The 19,473-nt window shown below is 43.1% G+C and overlaps 1 protein-coding gene across 2 annotated transcripts in view; it reads left to right on the top strand.

The window, feature by feature from the left end:
* PCYT1B (phosphate cytidylyltransferase 1B, choline) overlaps positions 1–19,473 on the top strand; it is a 45,133-nt gene that overhangs the window by 5,944 nt on the left and 19,716 nt on the right. Inside the window, exons 1-2 of one of the 2 annotated variants that reach the window (XM_075097436.1) lie at positions 6,145–6,383; positions 18,759–18,858. In XM_075097436.1, the coding sequence (XP_074953537.1) occupies positions 6,267–6,383; positions 18,759–18,858 (217 nt within the window). In that variant the 5' untranslated portion in view covers positions 6,145–6,266. Of the gene's footprint in view, positions 1–6,144; positions 6,384–18,758; positions 18,859–19,473 lie in introns of those variants that run through there. The other variant, XM_075097425.1, reaches the window with a different exon arrangement.

Below are 19,473 nucleotides of genomic sequence, written 5' to 3'. Positions count from 1 at the left end.
CCAGTAGAAAAACAAGCAGGGGTAATAGATTGCAGCAGTGGAGGGTCAGGTTAGACATTAAGAAAAAGTTTCTAATAAGAAAGAAAGAACAGGGCCGCATCAAAAGCAGTGTGGCCAGCAGGTCAAGGGAGGCGATTTTGCCCCTCTACTCCGCTCTGGTGAGATGCCACCTGTGGTGCTGCATCCAGCTCTGGGATCCTCAGCACAGGAAGGACAATGAACTGTTGGAGTGGGTCCAGAGGAGGGCCACCAAAATGATCCAAGGGATAGAGCATCTCTCCTATGAGGACAGGCTGAGAGGCTTGGGGTTTTTCAGTCTGGAGAAGAGACAGCTCCGGGGAGACCTTACTGTAGCCTTTCAGTACTTAAAGGGGGAATATGAGAGAGATGGGGACAAACTTTTTAGCAGGGCCTGTTGCGATAGGACAAGGGGTAAAGGTTTTACACAAAAAGAGGGTAGATTCAGACTAGATATAAGGAAGAAATTTTTCACACTGAGTTTGTTGAAACACTGGCACATGTTGCCCAGAGAGGTGGCAGATCCCTGGAAACATTCAAGGTCAGGCTGGACGGGGCTCTGAGCAACCTGATCTAGTTCAAGATGTCCCTGCTCACTGCAGGGGGTTTGGACTAGATGACCTCTAAAGGTCCCTTCCAACCCAAATTGTTCTATGATTCTATAATAAGAGTGGGTTGACTAGATAGTTGGGGTTCCAGGAAGGGAATGACCAACAGAGGTTAGCTAATTGAAGCGCTTCCCAGCCTCTGTGCATCCAGCAGGGAAGTCCCACTGCTGGAAATCCCTCATCCTCCTCTGACAACCCAATAATTAAAAGCTGGATTGTTAAAATTAGCAAGGACAACAGAACAATCTAGTAACAGGACAGACAGACCTAACGCTGCCCACACTAAGTGACTGTCTCTGTGACTGGAAAAATAAAATGAAGACAGATAGCCTCTTGGTCAAAAACCGACCATAATTTCCCACCATTTTCTTCAAAAGTGCTTATAAACGTAGTTCCTAAAAGAGCAAGAATGCAAAGAACCTACCCCAAAGTGGGTAGCCCTGCTCATTCAAAACAGTGCTATATAGCACAGATGAATGGCATCATCAAAAGCCACTATTTTCAAGAATTTACAGATTTCAAATGATTTATCTATAAACCGCACTGGAATTAACATGACATTTTTAGTTAAACTCTTATATAAAGACTGACTAATCAAGTATCCTGAGAATATAGCATTTATTAAAAATCACGTGTCCACTATTGAATTATGGAAAGAAGCTGGTATAAGATTATGTTATACCAAATCCTATGATTTTACTTTTCATAATTTACAGACTGTCACTGCACATAAAAAAACCCCAACCTTCTGGATCTAATCCATATACCATTCTATAAGACTCTTTCGTAAGCAGGAAATATTTCAATATTTTGGATTTATTCTAAGAAAAAGGTGGTAGTTTGTAAGTGCTGTGCATTCCACTGGAATGATGAACTACAACTTCAAAATTAATTAAAGCTGCAGTATCAGACAACATACTTGGAAGCAGCAAAGCAATGGTTTTGGAGGCAGTGAAAACCAAGAGGGTGTATATAAATTCATACCTTTTATTCCCTCCCTGTTTTTTTCCCACCTATGCAGGTGGGGAAAAAATTCTACCATTGTGGGGTTTTCAATCTCAGTCTAAAATATGTGATTTAACTAATTGATCATGCCAGCAATAAGGTATCTTCTGCTGTTTTTTGACTACTAATTCTAGCATGTCTGGAATTTGTATGACCTAGATAGATACATAGATATATACAAACATACATAGAAATGTAGTATTTTAACTCATCTGCTCCAGACATAAGCCATTCCTCCATCTTACAAAGTATTGCAGTTGACAGTCATTAAAACCTTCAGGATCCAAAATACGTATGTTGAAGCAAAATTCAGCTCATCTGTTAAACATTCAAAAATTTATTCTGTGATGTTTGGCTTTGAAGTCAAACACTATTTAACTACACCAGTCCTTTGTTTTCTATAGTTTCCTGCCAACTTTTGAACAGAAAATATGCGAGGGTCTATTTCTCTTCATTACGATTCAGTTATAAGTCGTAAGACTCTTGCAGCCTCTCTCATGCAAAGACCATTTTAAATACAACTTCTGCTGTGCTAAGTAGTGCTTGAGATCCACTGAGATCAGACACTCGAGAATATTCTCCAAGGGCTGCAATGCATTCCAGTCCCTGCTTTTACAAAGGACATCACAATAATGGAGTATCTTTGCTTTAATAAAGCAAATGCCGCCATCCTTAGCCTGGAGACTTTGCTCGGTATTTACAGACTTCTCTGTAGTAGTAAGAGTTCTGGGCAACTGGGGGCATCTAAGCCAAAATACCTTGTCAGCAAGGGGCTTGGGTGTACATCATTATACTCTGCTGCTGATAGCAGGCTATGTCATTGCTTTACCATTAGAAGGAGTAGAAAGCACTCCTTGTGAAGTAGTTGTGAAATGCATATCATTTCCCTGCTCGAGCACTTTGAGGCCTTTAATACGTTTATTCACAATTTCCAAGTACAGTTGCTCCTTCTAGTGATTTTGCCTTGAGATAAGGATGCAGTTAGTGTACACTAAGCAACATAGCTATGAACCTGGACATAGTAGGTTTGATGAAGTAAGCGTCTTGCTTACCTTAATCCATCAAATCTAGAGAAAAGAACCCCTCTGAGGGAAGCAGACACATTAATTCATGTTCAGATTTCAGGCATGGCCTCCCAATGCTAGTCTGCTGAAATGAGTTTAACACGCATAATATGGTAAAAGCATGACAGAGGTTTTATAGCTGCTGATGTCTACAAGGAATTGAAGTCCGTTTAGTTACAGTTGCAGGCACTGATCAGTGCTCCACTAAAAGATTTAAAAAATATGAATGGCTAAACAGAAAAAGGAAAAAAACCCAGATATTTAAAAACAAGGGCTTGAAGGTCTAGAAGAACGTACACAGATTATGTCTCTATAATGCTTAGCTGCCCACAAATCCCAGAGATGATAATTTCATTTTGAGAGGGTTTAAATGTAACACTGAAACATATTTTTATATTTTTCATACTTTGAGAATTAATTGTTCCAATTTGCGAACTGAAATCCCGTACAGAAAGAGCCTCACCAGATATCAGACGGAACCTTCCTAACGGCTAAGATTTTTCCCTGTTTGCTGTCTGTTCAGTTCAGACCTTGGAATTAGAGTTAAGAGGATTGGGATCATGGTTTCCTGGCTCGTTTGCATGTAATGTTAATTTATGCACCATGGGGTGTGATTTTTATGCATCATATGTCTATTCAAGGCTAAGCAGCTGTTGCCAAGAGTTCGGTCATTCAAGGCAGTGGCTCTACGTCCCGGTTACTTCTGAAAGAATAGCAGGAGGATGCCCAGGAGACTGTACTCGGCCTGGTGCAGGATTTTGGTTACATAAAAGAAATTAGATGCATGAACCTTCCCGCCCAACACTTTTGCTCCACTGTTCTTTTAAAAGTTGGCTGACTAGTGAGGATTCACAGACCATCTGCTCAGCTACTCCAGTCAAACCTAATTTTTATCAATTTATTTTAGAGGGTAAAGAAGACACAGTCCAGTCTTTTGAAAGGCCATTTTGCCACTCAAAGCTAGAAAAAGATAAAATTGAGGATATCTTTTTCAAGATACCCAACACATTGACTAAGTCCATCAGAGCCAAGATGGCCTGCGGCGATTTCCATTTGGATAGACGTAACAGACCCCGCAACCTTCCCGCTGCTGTTATTTCAACTCTCTCAATGAATGAGGTAGACAACAGTTCTTAATCATGCTGTTCAAACAGAAGGGAAAAAAATTATAAAGTATTTCCCAGACGTGGAAATGAAATAAGCAGCAAGAAAAGTGTTCCACTCTGAAATTCTGCCACAACTTAGATAGGTGATAACACCACTGTGAGAGAGACACCATTCTTTAATGCTACATGTAAATGGAAATACTTGTCTCTATAAATGACGAATCAAAATGCAGCCGGAGTCAATAGCAAACTCTCAGTCCAAAAACAAAGATGAAATTCACCCTTTTGTGCCCAAAATAAACAAAAGGCAAGGGAATTTACATTTCCAGTTTATTGGCAATCAGCCAGCTGCAAGAAGGTCCCTTTCCCTTTCATCTCCATTCCCACACACCCGCCTGGTCAGGGAGGGCTGGACGCTGACCCCGGATACATCCGTACCTAGTGCTGCTCCTTCCGCACACCGGCACCGGTCTCGGCACAGCTGGCATGTGTGGTTGGGTTTATAAAGGGGTGCCTGCTACCTCTGGCTGCGCTAGTCCTAACACTGCTCAGCCATGCTGTCCAAATATTCTTCTAACAGCGTAAAACCCCTGCAAAAATTTCTCCCAAGAAAATGAGTGACAAATTTCGGGCAGAGTGCTGCATTAATCATGGTTTAATCATTTCCCTGGAGTGTGAGTAGTCCTCACAGAATAACTGATAAAGGAACTTAGGAGAAAAAGATTCAGCTGTGAGATTTAATTAGTTTGGCTACCTGTCCTCCTTGCGCAGTCGCAGCTTTTGGCATGTATTTTCCTTTTTCCTTGACTTCTCTCTCATGCTTTCTTTTCACATTCTCTTTTCTTTCTCCTTTCTTTCACATTTCCTCTTCTTCACTTAGCTACCCCGTTCCCTTTCACGTAGCTCATATAATTTTTTTTTGTATTGCACTCTGCCTCCTTTGCAGACGTGCAAAGGGTAAGAAGTTTGAAATTAAGCTCTCAGGTCCTAAGGCACGATTCTTTTGTAACTCCTCATGGTTTTGGATGGCCTTAAATGTTAGCGCCCCTTGATAAAGCTTGATTTTTAAAAACGACGTCTGCAGTGCCCACCACAGCTAAGTACTACCAGAACCCACTTTAACAAATCTATTGAGGTTAACAATAGCCAGCGGAGTCTCTCCATTCTAAAAAACAATGGCTTTATATTATCCTGATCAAGTTCTCGTCTTCTCCGAGAGTGAGGTGGCCAGGAATTTCATTTCAGCGATGTAGAAGCCACAGCTGCCTGGGGTGAAGGCGTGGTTGTCGCTCCCGGGAAGACATTAGCCCGGCTCCTCGCTAAGGCCTGGAACTCTGTCAGGTATTTGGCCGTGATGGAAACGTTTCACTGCATTTAGACGGAGCTGCTGCCGTTACAGCTCCGTCCTTTCATCCATCTCTTGGCAGAAGAGAATGACATTTTTACCGAAACTGTTATATATTATCATTCCTTTCACTACAAAGCAACTTTATTTCTTTAGTGCCACAAATTTGCGGAAGCATCGCCCAGGGACTCGGCCCGAGCCGAAGCGAGTATGTGTTACTGACAGAAATGCGCCCGTCCCCGGAATTCTTCCGACGTCACTTGGCCGAGAACCACGTAACACGGGGCCGTGCCCAGTCCCTTCAGCCCTGCTCCGAGGACGCGCTCCCCGCGTCCGCCCCACGCCGCCCGCCCCACAGCCGTTGCCCAGCACCGGGGGTGCGCCGCCGCCGCGCGACACGGGGCTGGCCGCCCGCGCGTCCGTTACCGGGGGCGCCGCGGGCTGGAGCTGTCCGTTCAGCACCGCCGCCTCCCTCCCCCGCCTCTCCTCGCACCCGCCGTCCGTTTTGAACGAGTCAAACTCCGCCGCAGGTCACCGCGAGGGAGCTGCCGGAGCCGCCCAGGGCCGTACGCTGAAGCGGCGCCCGGCCTGGCTGCGTGGGGGTTGGGGCCGCGGGGAAACGCTCCCCGTGCGGCTCTGCCTTCCCCGATGCCCGCACCTCGCTGCGCGGCACCAAGCCGGTCCCGCCGGCGCTCCGGAGGGCGCGGCCCGCCCCGGGGAGGCCGCGGTTCGCGGGGAGTGTGGGCGCCCTTCGGCAAGCACCCCACGGGAGGCCGCCCGGCCACAAGGGGGGGGGTGGCGCAGGGCGGCGGGACCGTCACCTCCGCGAGGACGGGGCCGCCCGCCCCAGCCGCCGGGGGCCCGCCGCAGCAGCAGCCAACCAGGAGGCCGCATGCAAATGAGCGCGGCCTCCCGTCCCGTCCCTCCCCGGCGCGGAGGGGGCGGTGGCTGCCAGGTTGCCATGGCGACGCGCGGCGGCCGTGCCCCCGGGCGGCTCCCGGGGAGACCCCCCGCCGGGCGGGCACGCGAGTGACGGCGGAGCCCCGCACCGGGCGGGCCCGGGCGGCGGCAGCGGCGGCGGAGGAGGAGGAGGAAGAGGAGGAGGAGGGTGCCGCCGGCCATGCCAGTGCTGGCGCCCGATGCTGAGTCAGAAACAGGTATCCCGAAATCCCACTCTGAGGCGCGGCGCTCGGAGGCCATGGAGGAGCTGGAGCACACCTGCCCCCAGCCTCGCCTGGTGAGTCGGGCCCGGCACCGGGTGGGGGCTCGGCCCCACCGCGGCCCTCCCGCCGGAGGGAGACCCCCCCCCGGGCGCTGCGGGGAGAGTGCGGGGCGGGGTGAGGGGGAAGAGGCCAGTGCCGCCCGAGGGCAGGTCCCTTTGTGCGGCGCCGCGCCTCCTCGGGGAAGGGGAGAGCAGAGGTGCTGCGGGGGTGGGCCGCCCCCTCGCCCCAGGTGCGGGTCCCGCCGGGCCGCCCTCGCCGCGCGTAGTTGCTCGGGGATTTCGGGGAGTGGAGTGACGGCTAAGGAGAATTTCCGGTCCCTTCTTGAAAAGCAAAAGAAAAAAGAAAAAAAAAAATCTCCCTAAGCCCCCGGCGAATTAAGGGTGCGTTTGAGAAAGGCTGTGGCAAGCCCTGCCGCGTCTGTGAACGCCTGGCGTGAGGCAGCCGGAGCGCAAAGCCGCGATTTCGGCTCAGGTGAGGGGAAGCACGTGACGGGGTAAAGCCGTCTCACACCCAAAAAGCCGCCTGTGTTGCGAAGGGCCGCCGGGAGCAGCGCACGCCCAGCGGGGTCGGCAGCCCCCTCCCCTGCGGGGATCCCCGCAGGCCGGCCCCTCCGCCGGGTTTAGTGCGCCCGAGCTTAGTGCACCAAGCCCATCCCGCCTTTCTCAACTTCAGAGCCCAATGAGGGGGTTCTCGTTGGATTCGGGATGCGCGAGGAAAGGAGCGTTGGGGAGCTGTGTCTTCTCGGGGACGGGAGGGTGAGGAAGAGCCACGAGGGTGACAGTGGAAATTAACTCCTTTGGCAGTCCTTGGCTGAAGTCGAGGGAAGGCTCCCACAGACCGTGCAGACACCCTGATGAGCCTGCTGCGCCCCAAGAGTTAAGGTGCTGAGAGCTGCCCCCTTTTTTCATGTGCTAATTTAAAATAATTGTAATATTTCCTTGCTTTTTATTGAAAACTTTTATTATTCCTGTCAGGAATGATTGCTTCTTTCCCCAACATGGTATGCAGAGTTGGCAAGGCGGTAGAAAACCTGTTTGCACACACAGATATGCAGAGACAGCATCAAGGTGCAAAAGTGTATGATTGATGCAACAGTTTAGTACTGGAAATTAGATAATGCCAGAATTCAGTCACAGTCCTAATTAAAGCATATTTAAACATTATACTTCAGTAATTAAATTCAACGCTATAGTTGAGACATTTTTCTGGTATGACAAGAAATAGCAACAGTTGTTGGAGCTGACCTAAATGAATGTTTTCTACTTATAATTAGAATCAACTTTGGAGATGACTGTTAGTTTGCTCATGAAAGGCTTTTGGAGCTGTTTTAATAGGGAAAGTTAGCTCACGTGTTGTTACTGCAGTGTATTCGTACAGGCTGTCTAAGATTTCTCTGTCAAAAGCTCAGATATAACAACCCGTTTGAATATATTACTCCGTGTAGTCTGACATTTTAAAAGATTTTAAAGAAAGAAGTGACAATATGATGCCAGTATTTACAGTATCATGCATTCCAGTATAATTTATGTGGAAATTAAGGTGACAGCTAGAGTACACGAATAAAAAAGGAATTCATTATGATGTTTTAGATCTTCCTGAGTACCAATAATGGACAATGGAGACATTTTGAATAAAAAATTATGGAAAGCATGTCCTTATGAAGCGATACTTTGTCAATCAGCAGATTTATGTTATTTTCAGGCAAAAAAACAAATTGCCTGGTGAAGTATACACCGTACCTGTTAGGACATAAGGCATGATGCAAGCAAGTGTAGTCAAGTTATGTCTTACGTGAGAAGAATTCAGAGCTGGTGTCCTGAAGAGTTAAAGTGAATCATCCCCTCGCAGATGATCTAATAACACAGATACTGAGTTCCTATCAGATCTTTTTTAAGATCTTCAGTACTTTCTCCGATCCCACTCCTTTGAAGGCAGCAGGTACAGTGGTGAGCCAATAACCAAGTCACTTCATTAATATAAATGAAAGAGGGTGTCTCAGTTAACATTTTAGCATCTTTTTATTGTCCTGGACCTCAGGATGGTACCTCAGGATGGCTTTGGTACCTCAGAATGATGTAACTGGTAGAAAGTAAAGTGTGGTACTTACAGATGACTTTTTAACGCTGTTCATTGGTTATTATGAGTCTCTAGAATTAATCATCTAGGCTTTCAAGTCCTTAATATAGGCTTTTTAGGAAGCAATTTTTGTAAAAAAAAAAAAATAAAAAATTTCAGAATCAGCTCAAACTTTAGAAGATGAAAAGGGGGTTAATTCTTTTCTGAAACAGTTGTCCTTTTCATTAAAACAGGAATTATTTATTTAAAGCCTTAAAAACATGAATATTTTTAATGGATATCTGCCACTAGATCCTCTGATTTTATGCTATGGAGTCTGCTAGCTTGGCAGGAAGTGTCACAGTAGCACTAAAGAAAACCCCTGTATCCTTCAAATAGCAGAACAGGGGACATTGAAGGCAATTCTCAGGTAAGTTTCAATGTGTATTGAAACCAGATGTTTTCCAGTGCCTTGTACTGTTGTGATATAAATTGCCATTATTTTTTTCCCAAGACACTCTTTGGGTTTTCTTAACTATCTAGAGCATTGATGAGTATTTGTGATTCAGGCAGTTCCCCTGGTCCATCTCTCACTTAATCTTTGCCTTCTTTACGTTCTCAACTTCCACGTATCTGAATGCCAGGAAAGTCTCTTCCCGAGTGACAACATACATACCTTAGTCTCAATGCACAACAAGGAAACAAACCAACTAGAGTTGCAGGCTTTATCCATAGCAGTGATTTTAGCAGTTTTGTAGTCAAGAAAAAAAAAAACCACAAATAGTGTTTCTCCAATCCTGGTTTGTATAGTTTTGCATTTATCCATTTCACATCTGGCGCAAACTACTGGGTTAGGCCACTTTTTCATCTACCACTGTCCCATCCATATTTTAAGTGAGCATCGCTTCTCCTACTTAAAGCCTAGGATACCCATGGTTTGGTCATGGGGACCTTCTTTGTTTTAAATGGGATAAACATCGCTGCTGGTCAAATCATGCTGCACATTCAGCGTATGGCAGTTGCCCCCGGATAACTTTCAGCAAGCTGCAGAGCACTGCTGGGCTGTGGGTCTCAGCCTGGGAATCCCAGCGTTAAGGTTTGCCTGCATGCATCCCTACTAAAAATGCCTGTAAGTGAGGCGAGCTTTTAGTTTAACTGGACGGCAGAGATACAGTAGGAGGAAATACCAAAGAGTAAGTACGAAGCCTTGTGAAATTATTTGCTTATTTTTTAATAATTTATTTATGTCCCTTGGGATCAAGGGTTTGACTTTGGTCCCACATGTGGGCAGCCCTTTGAAGGATCAGTATGCACCTCGAGAATTACCAATCCTCACCCTGAAAGAAACAAACACACATTTCAACACACTTTGTTCAGGAAGACAATTCCAGATAGTGTCTTTCATGAGAGGAAACAATGGCAATTTATAAGGACAGTGCTGCAGATATAAAGTAAAACAGAATACACATCGAAACTTGCTTGAAAACAAACTTCAAAACCTACTGCTTCATTTCATCTTTCCCTTAAACACACTGAGAGCTTCTTTTCCTCACATTTCACCTGTCTGTCATCACAGGCCTCACTTGGAACATCTGGGAAAGTACTGTTGGGACCTGGGTACCAATGTCTTATTTTCAAAACTGGCTGAAGTCCCTAGGGTTAGGTCCCCTAAAGGAATGCAGGGCAATGAAACGTATGCTTCCCTTGAAGTACATATCCTCATTGTGCTTTAAGTCTAACGTGAGACTGAGCCTGAATCAGGAATGCAGGCTCCTCTGCAGCACACAGGGAAAGTCAGGCACAGCTTAAGGAACCTTAAGAAACCAGATAAGCAGAAAACCACCTGAATTACCCAAGGTGAACTACAGGGGAGGAGGGGGAGTAGACAGGTAGGCAGTTTGTTTGGCCTGTGCTTGTAGGGCCAGGAGGAATTAAGCAGCAGTTTTCACAACTTTAAAGTAAAGTGAATGTATCTTCAAGATGATGTAAAGAAGCAGATAGGTGCTTTTTGCTGTGTCTGCTCTGTCCTTGGCATGGGATCCCAGGAATACTGGGCTGTTCCTGAGATCATGGTTATGTGATATCCATGCTACCATCGGACCGTCCCAGGCAACTCAAGCTGTGGCCAGATCCCACTTGCCTGTGCCAGAGGGGGCATCAGGGCCCTGTGTGGAAAGTACCCACCTGTTTTTTTTCTGCTTAGTGTCACCATTGCTAGGACAGACTAGTTGGAGACTTATGACCTACCCATATGGCAGATAAGACATGTTCTGCCAAGGCACTGAAAGCATCGGGGCCATTTGAGGTTCACCCTGGCAATCCCAGTGCTTTCTCCCAAGCCTGGATTTACTTCTACTGCCTTGTCTTGAGATTCTGAGGCTACAGACTTTTACAGTTCAATAGGAATTAGGTATGAAATATCTTGGGGCCACTGAATCTACCATACTTTGGAGAATGAGACACAGGTACAAGTAGAGATCACAGCTCTCACATCATTATAAGTATCAGCTGCTTTAGCCATTTTGTTTATTTTATTGATTTTTTTTTAGAAGAAATGAGGTATGTTAATTAATTTTTTTCAAATTATGTTTAGAGAACACTTTTTCTTTTTTTTTTTTTAAGGGTAGGGGAGAACATTTCAGTACTTTCACTCACTGGAGGTGGTTTAAGGGGGCACTAGATTCCTTTAGACAATTTCCCTGTTGCTGCTGTTAAGCAATGAAATGTTAAGCACAAAATAATTGCAAGAAAAGTGTGTGTGCCTTGGGTTCCTATATTTTCATCCCTGGATGCCTTACTCACTTCATATTTGCAAACAGAGGGTCTGATACAACCTCTAGAATTATTTCAGATGTTTTATTTCCATGAGCTTCCATAGATATTCATATTTATCTTTCCTGTATCACTGAAAGGTGTATGCAATTTTAATCAGAGGAGCTAACGATTAATTTAGAGGGTTTGTTGTGGTTAAAAAGTGTCCCATGCATCTGTTTCTCTCTCACGTGATGATGTGACTTAGGGGGTCTGCCATCTGTTTGCTTCAAAGTGGAACTAATCATAAACACATATGTAAACAGCTTTACATTTGAGGAACCCAAAATGATTTTGTTTGATCAAATATCTTTCTGGTCCTTTACAAGTTTGGTTTCTGCTCTGGATTACTTTTAGTTTTCATAAATGTTGGCTACTACGTAAAAAGACAAATCCATAAAAACATGCCAAATGTGGTTGGTGCTTGGGAAATGTAGCAATCTTTGCCACGCTTAAAAAAAAAAAAAAATGGCCGTAGACACTGGAAATGTGCTGTGATTTCCCTTTACTACATCAAAGGCCATGCAATTCGTATACGTTCCGAAATGCCATAGTCTCTGCAAAAACATGTTGCAATACGTATTTGTCAGGTATACAGAACTACAGATATTTTTTGCAGGATTCAGAAATGACACATAAACACAGGGAACAAATATTACATTCCATGTATTGTATTCCTTGTGTGCAAATGCATATTTGCAATGGTATTTTAGAAGCAGCTTTTATTTGGGGAATATTATCAATTTCTTAAATTGTGCTGTTGTCGTTAATATGAAGATTTGTATCATATCTTTAAAAAGGAGTAGAAAGCCATTGTAAATAGATTCTCTCTGCTCCCATCCTCAAAAACATAAAAAACATTATAATGTAACATATATATAAAATGTAAAAAGAAACCAAACACATACGTGGATGTGGAGCAGAAGAAATACAGAATTAGTAGCTAAATACTACCTACACAGGCAAGAAGCACATGTTGCATGTAACCACACATTCAGGATCATGTGCAGACACTCAATGCAGCTGAACTCTCTATCACAATATGTGCTTATACCATTTTTTCCCCATGTAATCTGCATTCCTTTCCTACACACACGTAGGCAGACGGTGCAAGGTGAAAAGCTCTTGTGAAAGGCACTGGATGAACTGGATCTGGTAGAGAAGCCTAATGCACTCCCTGTGGGAAAATAGTTTTTCCCAGGGTGCTTCTGCCTGCCAGTTGGGGAACTGCAGAGAGTACATGCCTCCTGTGTGGGAGGAAAAAATGGGGTTTCTTTGCTTTAACATAGCACTATTCTGAGTAATGGTTTCTACAAAATGCTGTCCTACATCCGACATGAAATAATTGATAGAAGTTAAGTATTTTTATGTAGAAGGAGAAGTAGAGATTGAATACTGGGCCAAATTCACCCACTATCTTAGCTATGACTCTGTAGATTTCAGTAGATTAACCCTTACCTATGTTAAAGCTGAAGTTAGGTCCTTCTAGGCATACATCAGGTGTGTACACTAAAGTACAAGTGAAAAGAAATGGGTATTGGGAAAAAAATATGAACTGACCTTATCTCCAGTTTCTGGATTGATCAATAAAACACAGAGTAGCATTAGAGCAGTGGTTACACATTTTTGGTCTGTTGACCATGGCCAACTCTCAGCATTACTCATGGGCCAGCAAGCATCTGCCATTCAGCTTTAATTGCAAATGCTCTACAGCCAGTTTGGTTCTGCAGTCCCATTGCAATGTCCGCGTTTTGTGACAGCATCTTCAGGCTACTGCCTGGTAGCCAGAGCCCTGTTGAAGGAGCCACATACTTTATTCTGAAATACTGCATATCCCTCCTCAGTGCTGAGACATCTGATGGCATGGCTAAGTCTCTAGCCATCAGGACAGGAGGACGTCTAGGCTCACAGGCTGCACGCCGCCTTAGCTGCAGTTTGTTCTTTCAGTGGGTCCTACCTGGGTCACCCAAATGCAGTGCTCCTTCCAACTGTGCCAGGGGAGCGGGCTCAGGTGGGTAAGCTGCTGAGGGTCTCATTTCTTTTCCAGCTGGTGTTCATGAAGATTGAGGTGCTTCCTCAATGGTTCCTTCACTTAAGCTTTGCTTGACTTGGGGCCCATCCTGCCTCTATGATTAATTTTATTTTCTAAATAACGTGTTCCAGTTCAGTCAAAAGTCGTGGCTGTCACACAGGAATTTTGTCACAAAATTCTTTGGCCTTTTGGAAATATTAGACTAGATTATATAATAGTTGTTCTAGTTTCATAATCAACAAATCTGGACATATATACATCATTGTGCTTCTTGAGAATGTAGTGAAAGCTGCTTTTCTTCTGTTATATCTTCAATTTGTAATTGCATCTTGCACTTCATCATTACTAACTTAATACTAATGACAAGCAAAGTATATTTGATTGAAGATAAAGTCCAGAAAAAACAACTGAGAATAAAGCAAGTTGGAATGCCTGCAAACAGATTTTTTTTTTTGTTATTGTTTGTATTAGGTTAATTTGCCTTGTTTTAGTTTACATCCACCTCCGTGAATCAGCAGAACCGTGGGAGAACCAGCGGGATTTTCTTTTGATATGTTCATTAATATTGGAACTGTTTGTGAAAAGTTTACCTGGAAGCACCCACCTGTAACATTCAATTACAACTTAATTGCTCATAAATTTACTTGTTTGGGTCAAGGTTACCAAAGGTAATGCTTGAGACAACATGTTTTTCATATTTCACAATGTTGACTCCTGAAACCTCAAAGAGAAGATCTTGGTAGTCCTTAATATAGTCTTTCCACTTGTGAAGGGTATTCATACTTAAGAGCCTCAGTGTGTATTTTTAGTTCTTTATCAAGAGTTTTGGTAGTGTTTTTCTCTTAAATGTTCCTTAAAACTGATGTCAGTATTTCCAGTTCTGTAATTATTGTTTGCCAACATCAGGAGCAGGTTCCCAAAATAATCCTTCCGCATATGAGTAGATCTTACCCACCTGACTTGTTCCAGTGAAATCAGTTATCTGTTTTAAATACTGCCCTGAGATAAAAGGGGATTACAGCATCAGACCTCCCACGGAATTTGCCTACTGGCTTAATTGCTTTGTAAGCACAGGCCTAGCCTGTTCTACCAAGTTTTGCCTCTGTAGCTGTACTAGTTCAAGATCTGAAATTTTCTTAGATATTTGTTGATGGCAAAATCTTATTTGACAATACAACTGTTCTCTCTACAAAGACAGCAGCATTTTTGTTTCTATGTGACATTTTGTTTTGTGTGAAGGTGAGGAAGGTAGCATAGCTGTGCGAATCAAAAAATAAAAATCGGGGGGGAAAAAAAGAGTAGCTCCTTCTGCACATGTGGTATGCAATTACCCTGCAGGCAGAGTTATAATGGCAGATGCACTATGGCATACATGGGTCTACATTTGCCCATTTTAAAAAAATACTTCTGTCTTCCTTGCTGCTATGTAAAACAAAACAAACAAAATAAAAAAAACCAGAAACAAACAAACAGCCCCAGAAAACAAGGAAACAACACCACAACTGATTATTTCCTATTATAGGCTGTAAACAAAAGAGAGAGCTTGGAGGTGCTTGTGCTTTTGACCAGTTATTTCAGTGGTGTGTTCCTCTACAAATCACCGACCACTTTCCTTTTGATCCATTAGAAACATAAGCTATGAATGTTATTCTGCTGACCAGCAGCTAAGTTAAATGGCTACCATAGCCTAAGAGACTATGAAGAGTGATAATAAAAAGGCAGCATCAAGACACACCTGAAAATAAGCTGTGTCTAGCTGTCACGTGTCGTAAAGTCTCCTGGCCACAGAACTAGCTACGTGCTGGCTGCCACCCTGTACTCTCTCCTCTCTGGGCTGCTGTCTCATTAAATATAGTCAGGGGTTACAAAGATGTTACTGGGTGCAGATGGAGCTGTGAGGCATTTGCTAGGAAGCCCCCCTTTACCTACCTCCCACCTTTTAATTTCCTGAAGTTTATTGAGCATCATTCAGTTATTTTGCAGATTTGTGAGAATGCAAGTAAGATCCTGTTTAAACTTGTCATAGAATGAATGGCTTCTGATATGCTAGGGTTATTGGATATGATGTTTTTGCATACGTCCATTTTTAGGAAGTGAATTTAATTATAATTGAATGCACTGTCTTCATTCCCAGGAAATAGGACATGCAATTCAAGAGTTTTTAACATCTCCTGAAGTAAATATCACTAACAAGGCCTAATATTACAATGACTTCTCCATTTATGACATGTAATAGGCTTTCTCTAGACACCACATATTAATAATACAGTAACAATGTGGCATTTGGACTGCTTAAATGAAGTAAGGTCTCCCTGCTGACACCAGCTATAAGGTGCGTATGTCATCAAGATTACACGGTGCTCACACTTTGTGGTTAATAATTTTCTATTCCTATCTATTAAAGCTCTAGAAATTGGAAGAGCTATCAGTTCCAACACTGTATAAACCACCTTGCAGTTAACAGGGAAGGGCAACAAAAATAATCAAAGTTGTGGACCAGCTTCTGTACAAGGTACAAACAAACAAGGTAAAGCTCTTCAGTCTCAAAAACGTGGCTGAGGGGAGAGAAGAGAAAGGACTATGAAATCGTGAGAGGCAGGGAATAGGTGACTATGGATGAATTTACTGAAGCTTCCAGTATAAGAATATCAACTAATACAAGGAGGAGGCAGGTGTTGAACAGATGAAATGGGATAATTCATCACTGAACTCATGCTTACGCTATAGAGCACCTTGCTACAGGATGATGCAGACCTCAGAAGCTTACCTGGGTCCAAAATACGAGGCTGATTTGATTTGTTTGACTAGCTGCAAAATGTAAATGCCTAGAAAATAATAAAGGCACGGATGAAGGGAAAAATCTGTCAGAGAAAACAGGAGTACATTTGCACAAAGTCTTTGTCTAACCATCTGATTATTGGCAAAACTATAGTGAACTTCTAAAAGTTCTTTAATGGATTAACCAAAATGAAAAAGCTGCTATATAAATTACTTGCTCTCTTCTCCCAATTCCAGTTATTACTGACAAGAAACTGGAAAGAATACAAGTAATTACAAAATGAAAAAGGTTTGGTAAATGATTTCTGGTTTTTAATAATTTCTTGAAATATTTTTTCTTATGCTATAATATACAAACTAAATAGTCTCGTTTTACTCCTAAAATGCATTTTTGTTAAGCTCAGCAACATTTTTTCTAGGCCAGATAAAATGAAATCATATTGGATACTCATTGGGAAGCTATTGCTGTATTTCCCTTGATCTGTCAACACATGGCATTTATGCATTTCTCTGTGTGGCTTTGACAGAATATTGCTGATTTTAATCTATTGTATTTAATGGGTTTTCATATCCAGTGACTGGGAGGTCACAGAGTAATGGGAATATTGACAGGTCTGGTTCTAAGCCCTTGGCCATAAAGTGAGCTTTAATGATGAGCATTTACAAAAGCTGGACTGATGGGAAGCTAATAGAGGTTGTTCTCCATTGAGCAAAGACTGAAAGAAAAATCTTGGTGTTATAAAGGCATTTACGTGGATAAAAAGCACCACTGTGTTTGCCTGGGGAAAAAAAATATCTTCCTGCAAACCAGGCCTATTTCCTTCAAATAATCTCTGAGGAAACAGCCTCTGCCAAGCTAGGATCTGATTACCAGTTGCAGGCCCCAGACCATAGCCATTATTGTTTTAACATTTCTGCCTTCCTCTTTATCCCAGCGGGAACCAGGTTGTATGGGCTGCCGTGTAGCTTGACCTTGCTTGGAGATAAAAAGACAGGTTAGCACACAGCGATCATAAAGCCAGAAGCAAAAAGACAGTATTTAGAAAATGAAGGAAGGAGCTGACATGGTATGATTATGTGTAATGTTCTATGCTGTGCGGCATGGGTGGCCTGATGAACAGTTTCTGTCCACAAAACCCAGACAGAAAGTTAGACTCGCTCATAGTTTCTCCATTTTTAACCTTGTCTCTGCAGAGATGCTGTGATTTTCATCACTAAGATTCTAATGATGATTTCCTGCAATATTTAAGATTATGATAAAAAGGAAAGAAAAATGGAGGGAGAAAACCAAGAAATCTACTTAAAATGTTAGTGCTTTTGGTAAATGATTAGTAAATGACTAGTAAATTGGTAAAATGACTAGTAAATCAGCAGAAGAGCTGGATATGAATCTTTAAGTCTTTGTTGCCGTTCTACTGTTGTCCTCTGAGCTTTCCATGCTCAAGCCAGCAAGTTCAGAGGCCAGCAGCAAGTAGGCATGACATGTTTTAAAGTGTCTCAGGGATGCTAAAGAAAATAAATGTTCAATGATTAAACATTCAGGATGTAAAAGCTGAAAAAAAGCTGTAAAGGGGAAGAGAGATTCTGTTACGATCAACTGTGGGTGCTCAAACTGGTATGACAACTGTACATCACACAAGTGGTCACTGTTGAAACCGAACCAAACCATTGCTGCAAGGCCCCGAGGCCCCAGCTAAATCATCATGGAGACAAAGTAAGGGATAGATTTCCTTTGGCTTGTGGCAGCTACCACCTAATTTCACAAAAACAAACTAAAACTCAGCTCATGGTAGTTTGCTGTTTCCATGATTTCATAAAGATTTCGAGCCAAGAGCAGCAGAAGTGTGTTTTTTCATATCGGACCATATGGCAGATAATAAATATCTGAGGTTCTGATTGCTGATAACTACCTACATAGGCATGGACAGAAAATGTGATTTCTGTAATCAAGTTTCCCGACAGATAATGCCACGTCATTCTTCACACATCCTCACTCTCTCTCTTATATCTTTAAGTTATAAGCTCTTCAGAACAAGTACCCTTGTGGTGCTCTGATCACAGTTAGAGCATTTTAGTACTGTTACAATATGTGTCAGACCAGACAAAGGAGTTGCAGCTCAGTTAGTTCTAGTTAGGTGGGACTTCTAGTTGCAGTCTTGGCTTTATTTTGAATGGCTTCTCAAAATTATACAAGGATCTTTCCAAAGACACAACAAAACAACCTGTAGTCTAAACTGTTTGTACTGACGTCTTGTCAGTGGGAAGAGCTGGTGCTTGTGAGGAGGTGGCCCATTTGCAGCTTTCTAAATCCCTATTAGTTTTTCCAGTTATTATTTACACATAGCAGAATACATTTTGCATCTTGGACCTTTGGACTCATTGAGGCCAAACTAAGGATTAAGATGTTCGAGCCATCAAACCTGACTTTGCCCTGCGGAAGAAAAATTATGTACCTGTACCTACTTCAAAAGTGCTTGAGCTTCTCAACAGACAAAGAATTAAGTTGCATGATGTGTTTGGAAAGATTTATTTTCCTCATCATTTTACCTTGTGTGAATTGTATATGCTAAGGGGTGACCAAAGAGCAAAAATCTCCAGGGAAAAAAACAGCATTAAGCCTGGTTACAGCACCCTGCCACAGTTAAATGGTTCTTTTTAACTACTTGGTGGAGAAAACAAATCTAATTTCTTTGGGGTTTTTTTCCCCTTCCAGACTCTGACGGCCCCTGCTCCATTTGCAGACGAAACAAGCTGTCAGTGCCAAGCGCCCCATGAGAAGCTAACCATTGCACAAGCCCGCCTGGGAACACCAGGTATGTGTAGAGAGCAACATCAGCAGGGCCATGAGTGCTGGGACCACAGGACCAAAGCACAGGCTTTCCCTTACAAACATCTGTCAATGCTCACTTGTGCCTTCCACTTGAAAGCAGAAAGGCCAGCCTGGTATCTGGTGCTATCAGGTGATAGGGAAGAAGCCAGTAACCGGAGGACCATTATCCTCTGCTAAAGAAACAACACGAGAAAACATTTCAAGTTAGAATTTGATGTTTTCGTGGATGTCCGCATGATGGTTGGAAGGAAGGCTTGCCAGTGTTGTGTAGTGGCTTCCTCCTGGATTCTCTTCCCATACTGCCTCTGTATACTGGAAAACCTTTCACTGATGTTTTTGTTGACCACATTAGACCTTAAGGCCATTTGCCCTTTGAAAACAAACCATGCCCTATTTTGGAACTCCTTCTGGATATTTTTTCCAGACCTACCTTTGTGATTGGGCTGGGGAAACAGGATGATTTCACAGAGAGTCCCAAATGTATACTTCAGCCCCTCTAAATTCCAAGAGATTCTTTATATAAAGCCTTTGTATACTTATTTCACATGTTTAAAATAAGCTTTTAAAGTATGAACACTTTCTAGGGGTAAGCTGCAGC

The sequence above is a fragment of the Phalacrocorax aristotelis genome, chromosome 1 (assembly GCF_949628215.1).
Source record: "Phalacrocorax aristotelis chromosome 1, bGulAri2.1, whole genome shotgun sequence".
NCBI lineage: Eukaryota > Metazoa > Chordata > Aves > Suliformes > Phalacrocoracidae > Phalacrocorax > Phalacrocorax aristotelis.
This window is presented reverse-complemented; position numbering and strand designations above follow the sequence as displayed.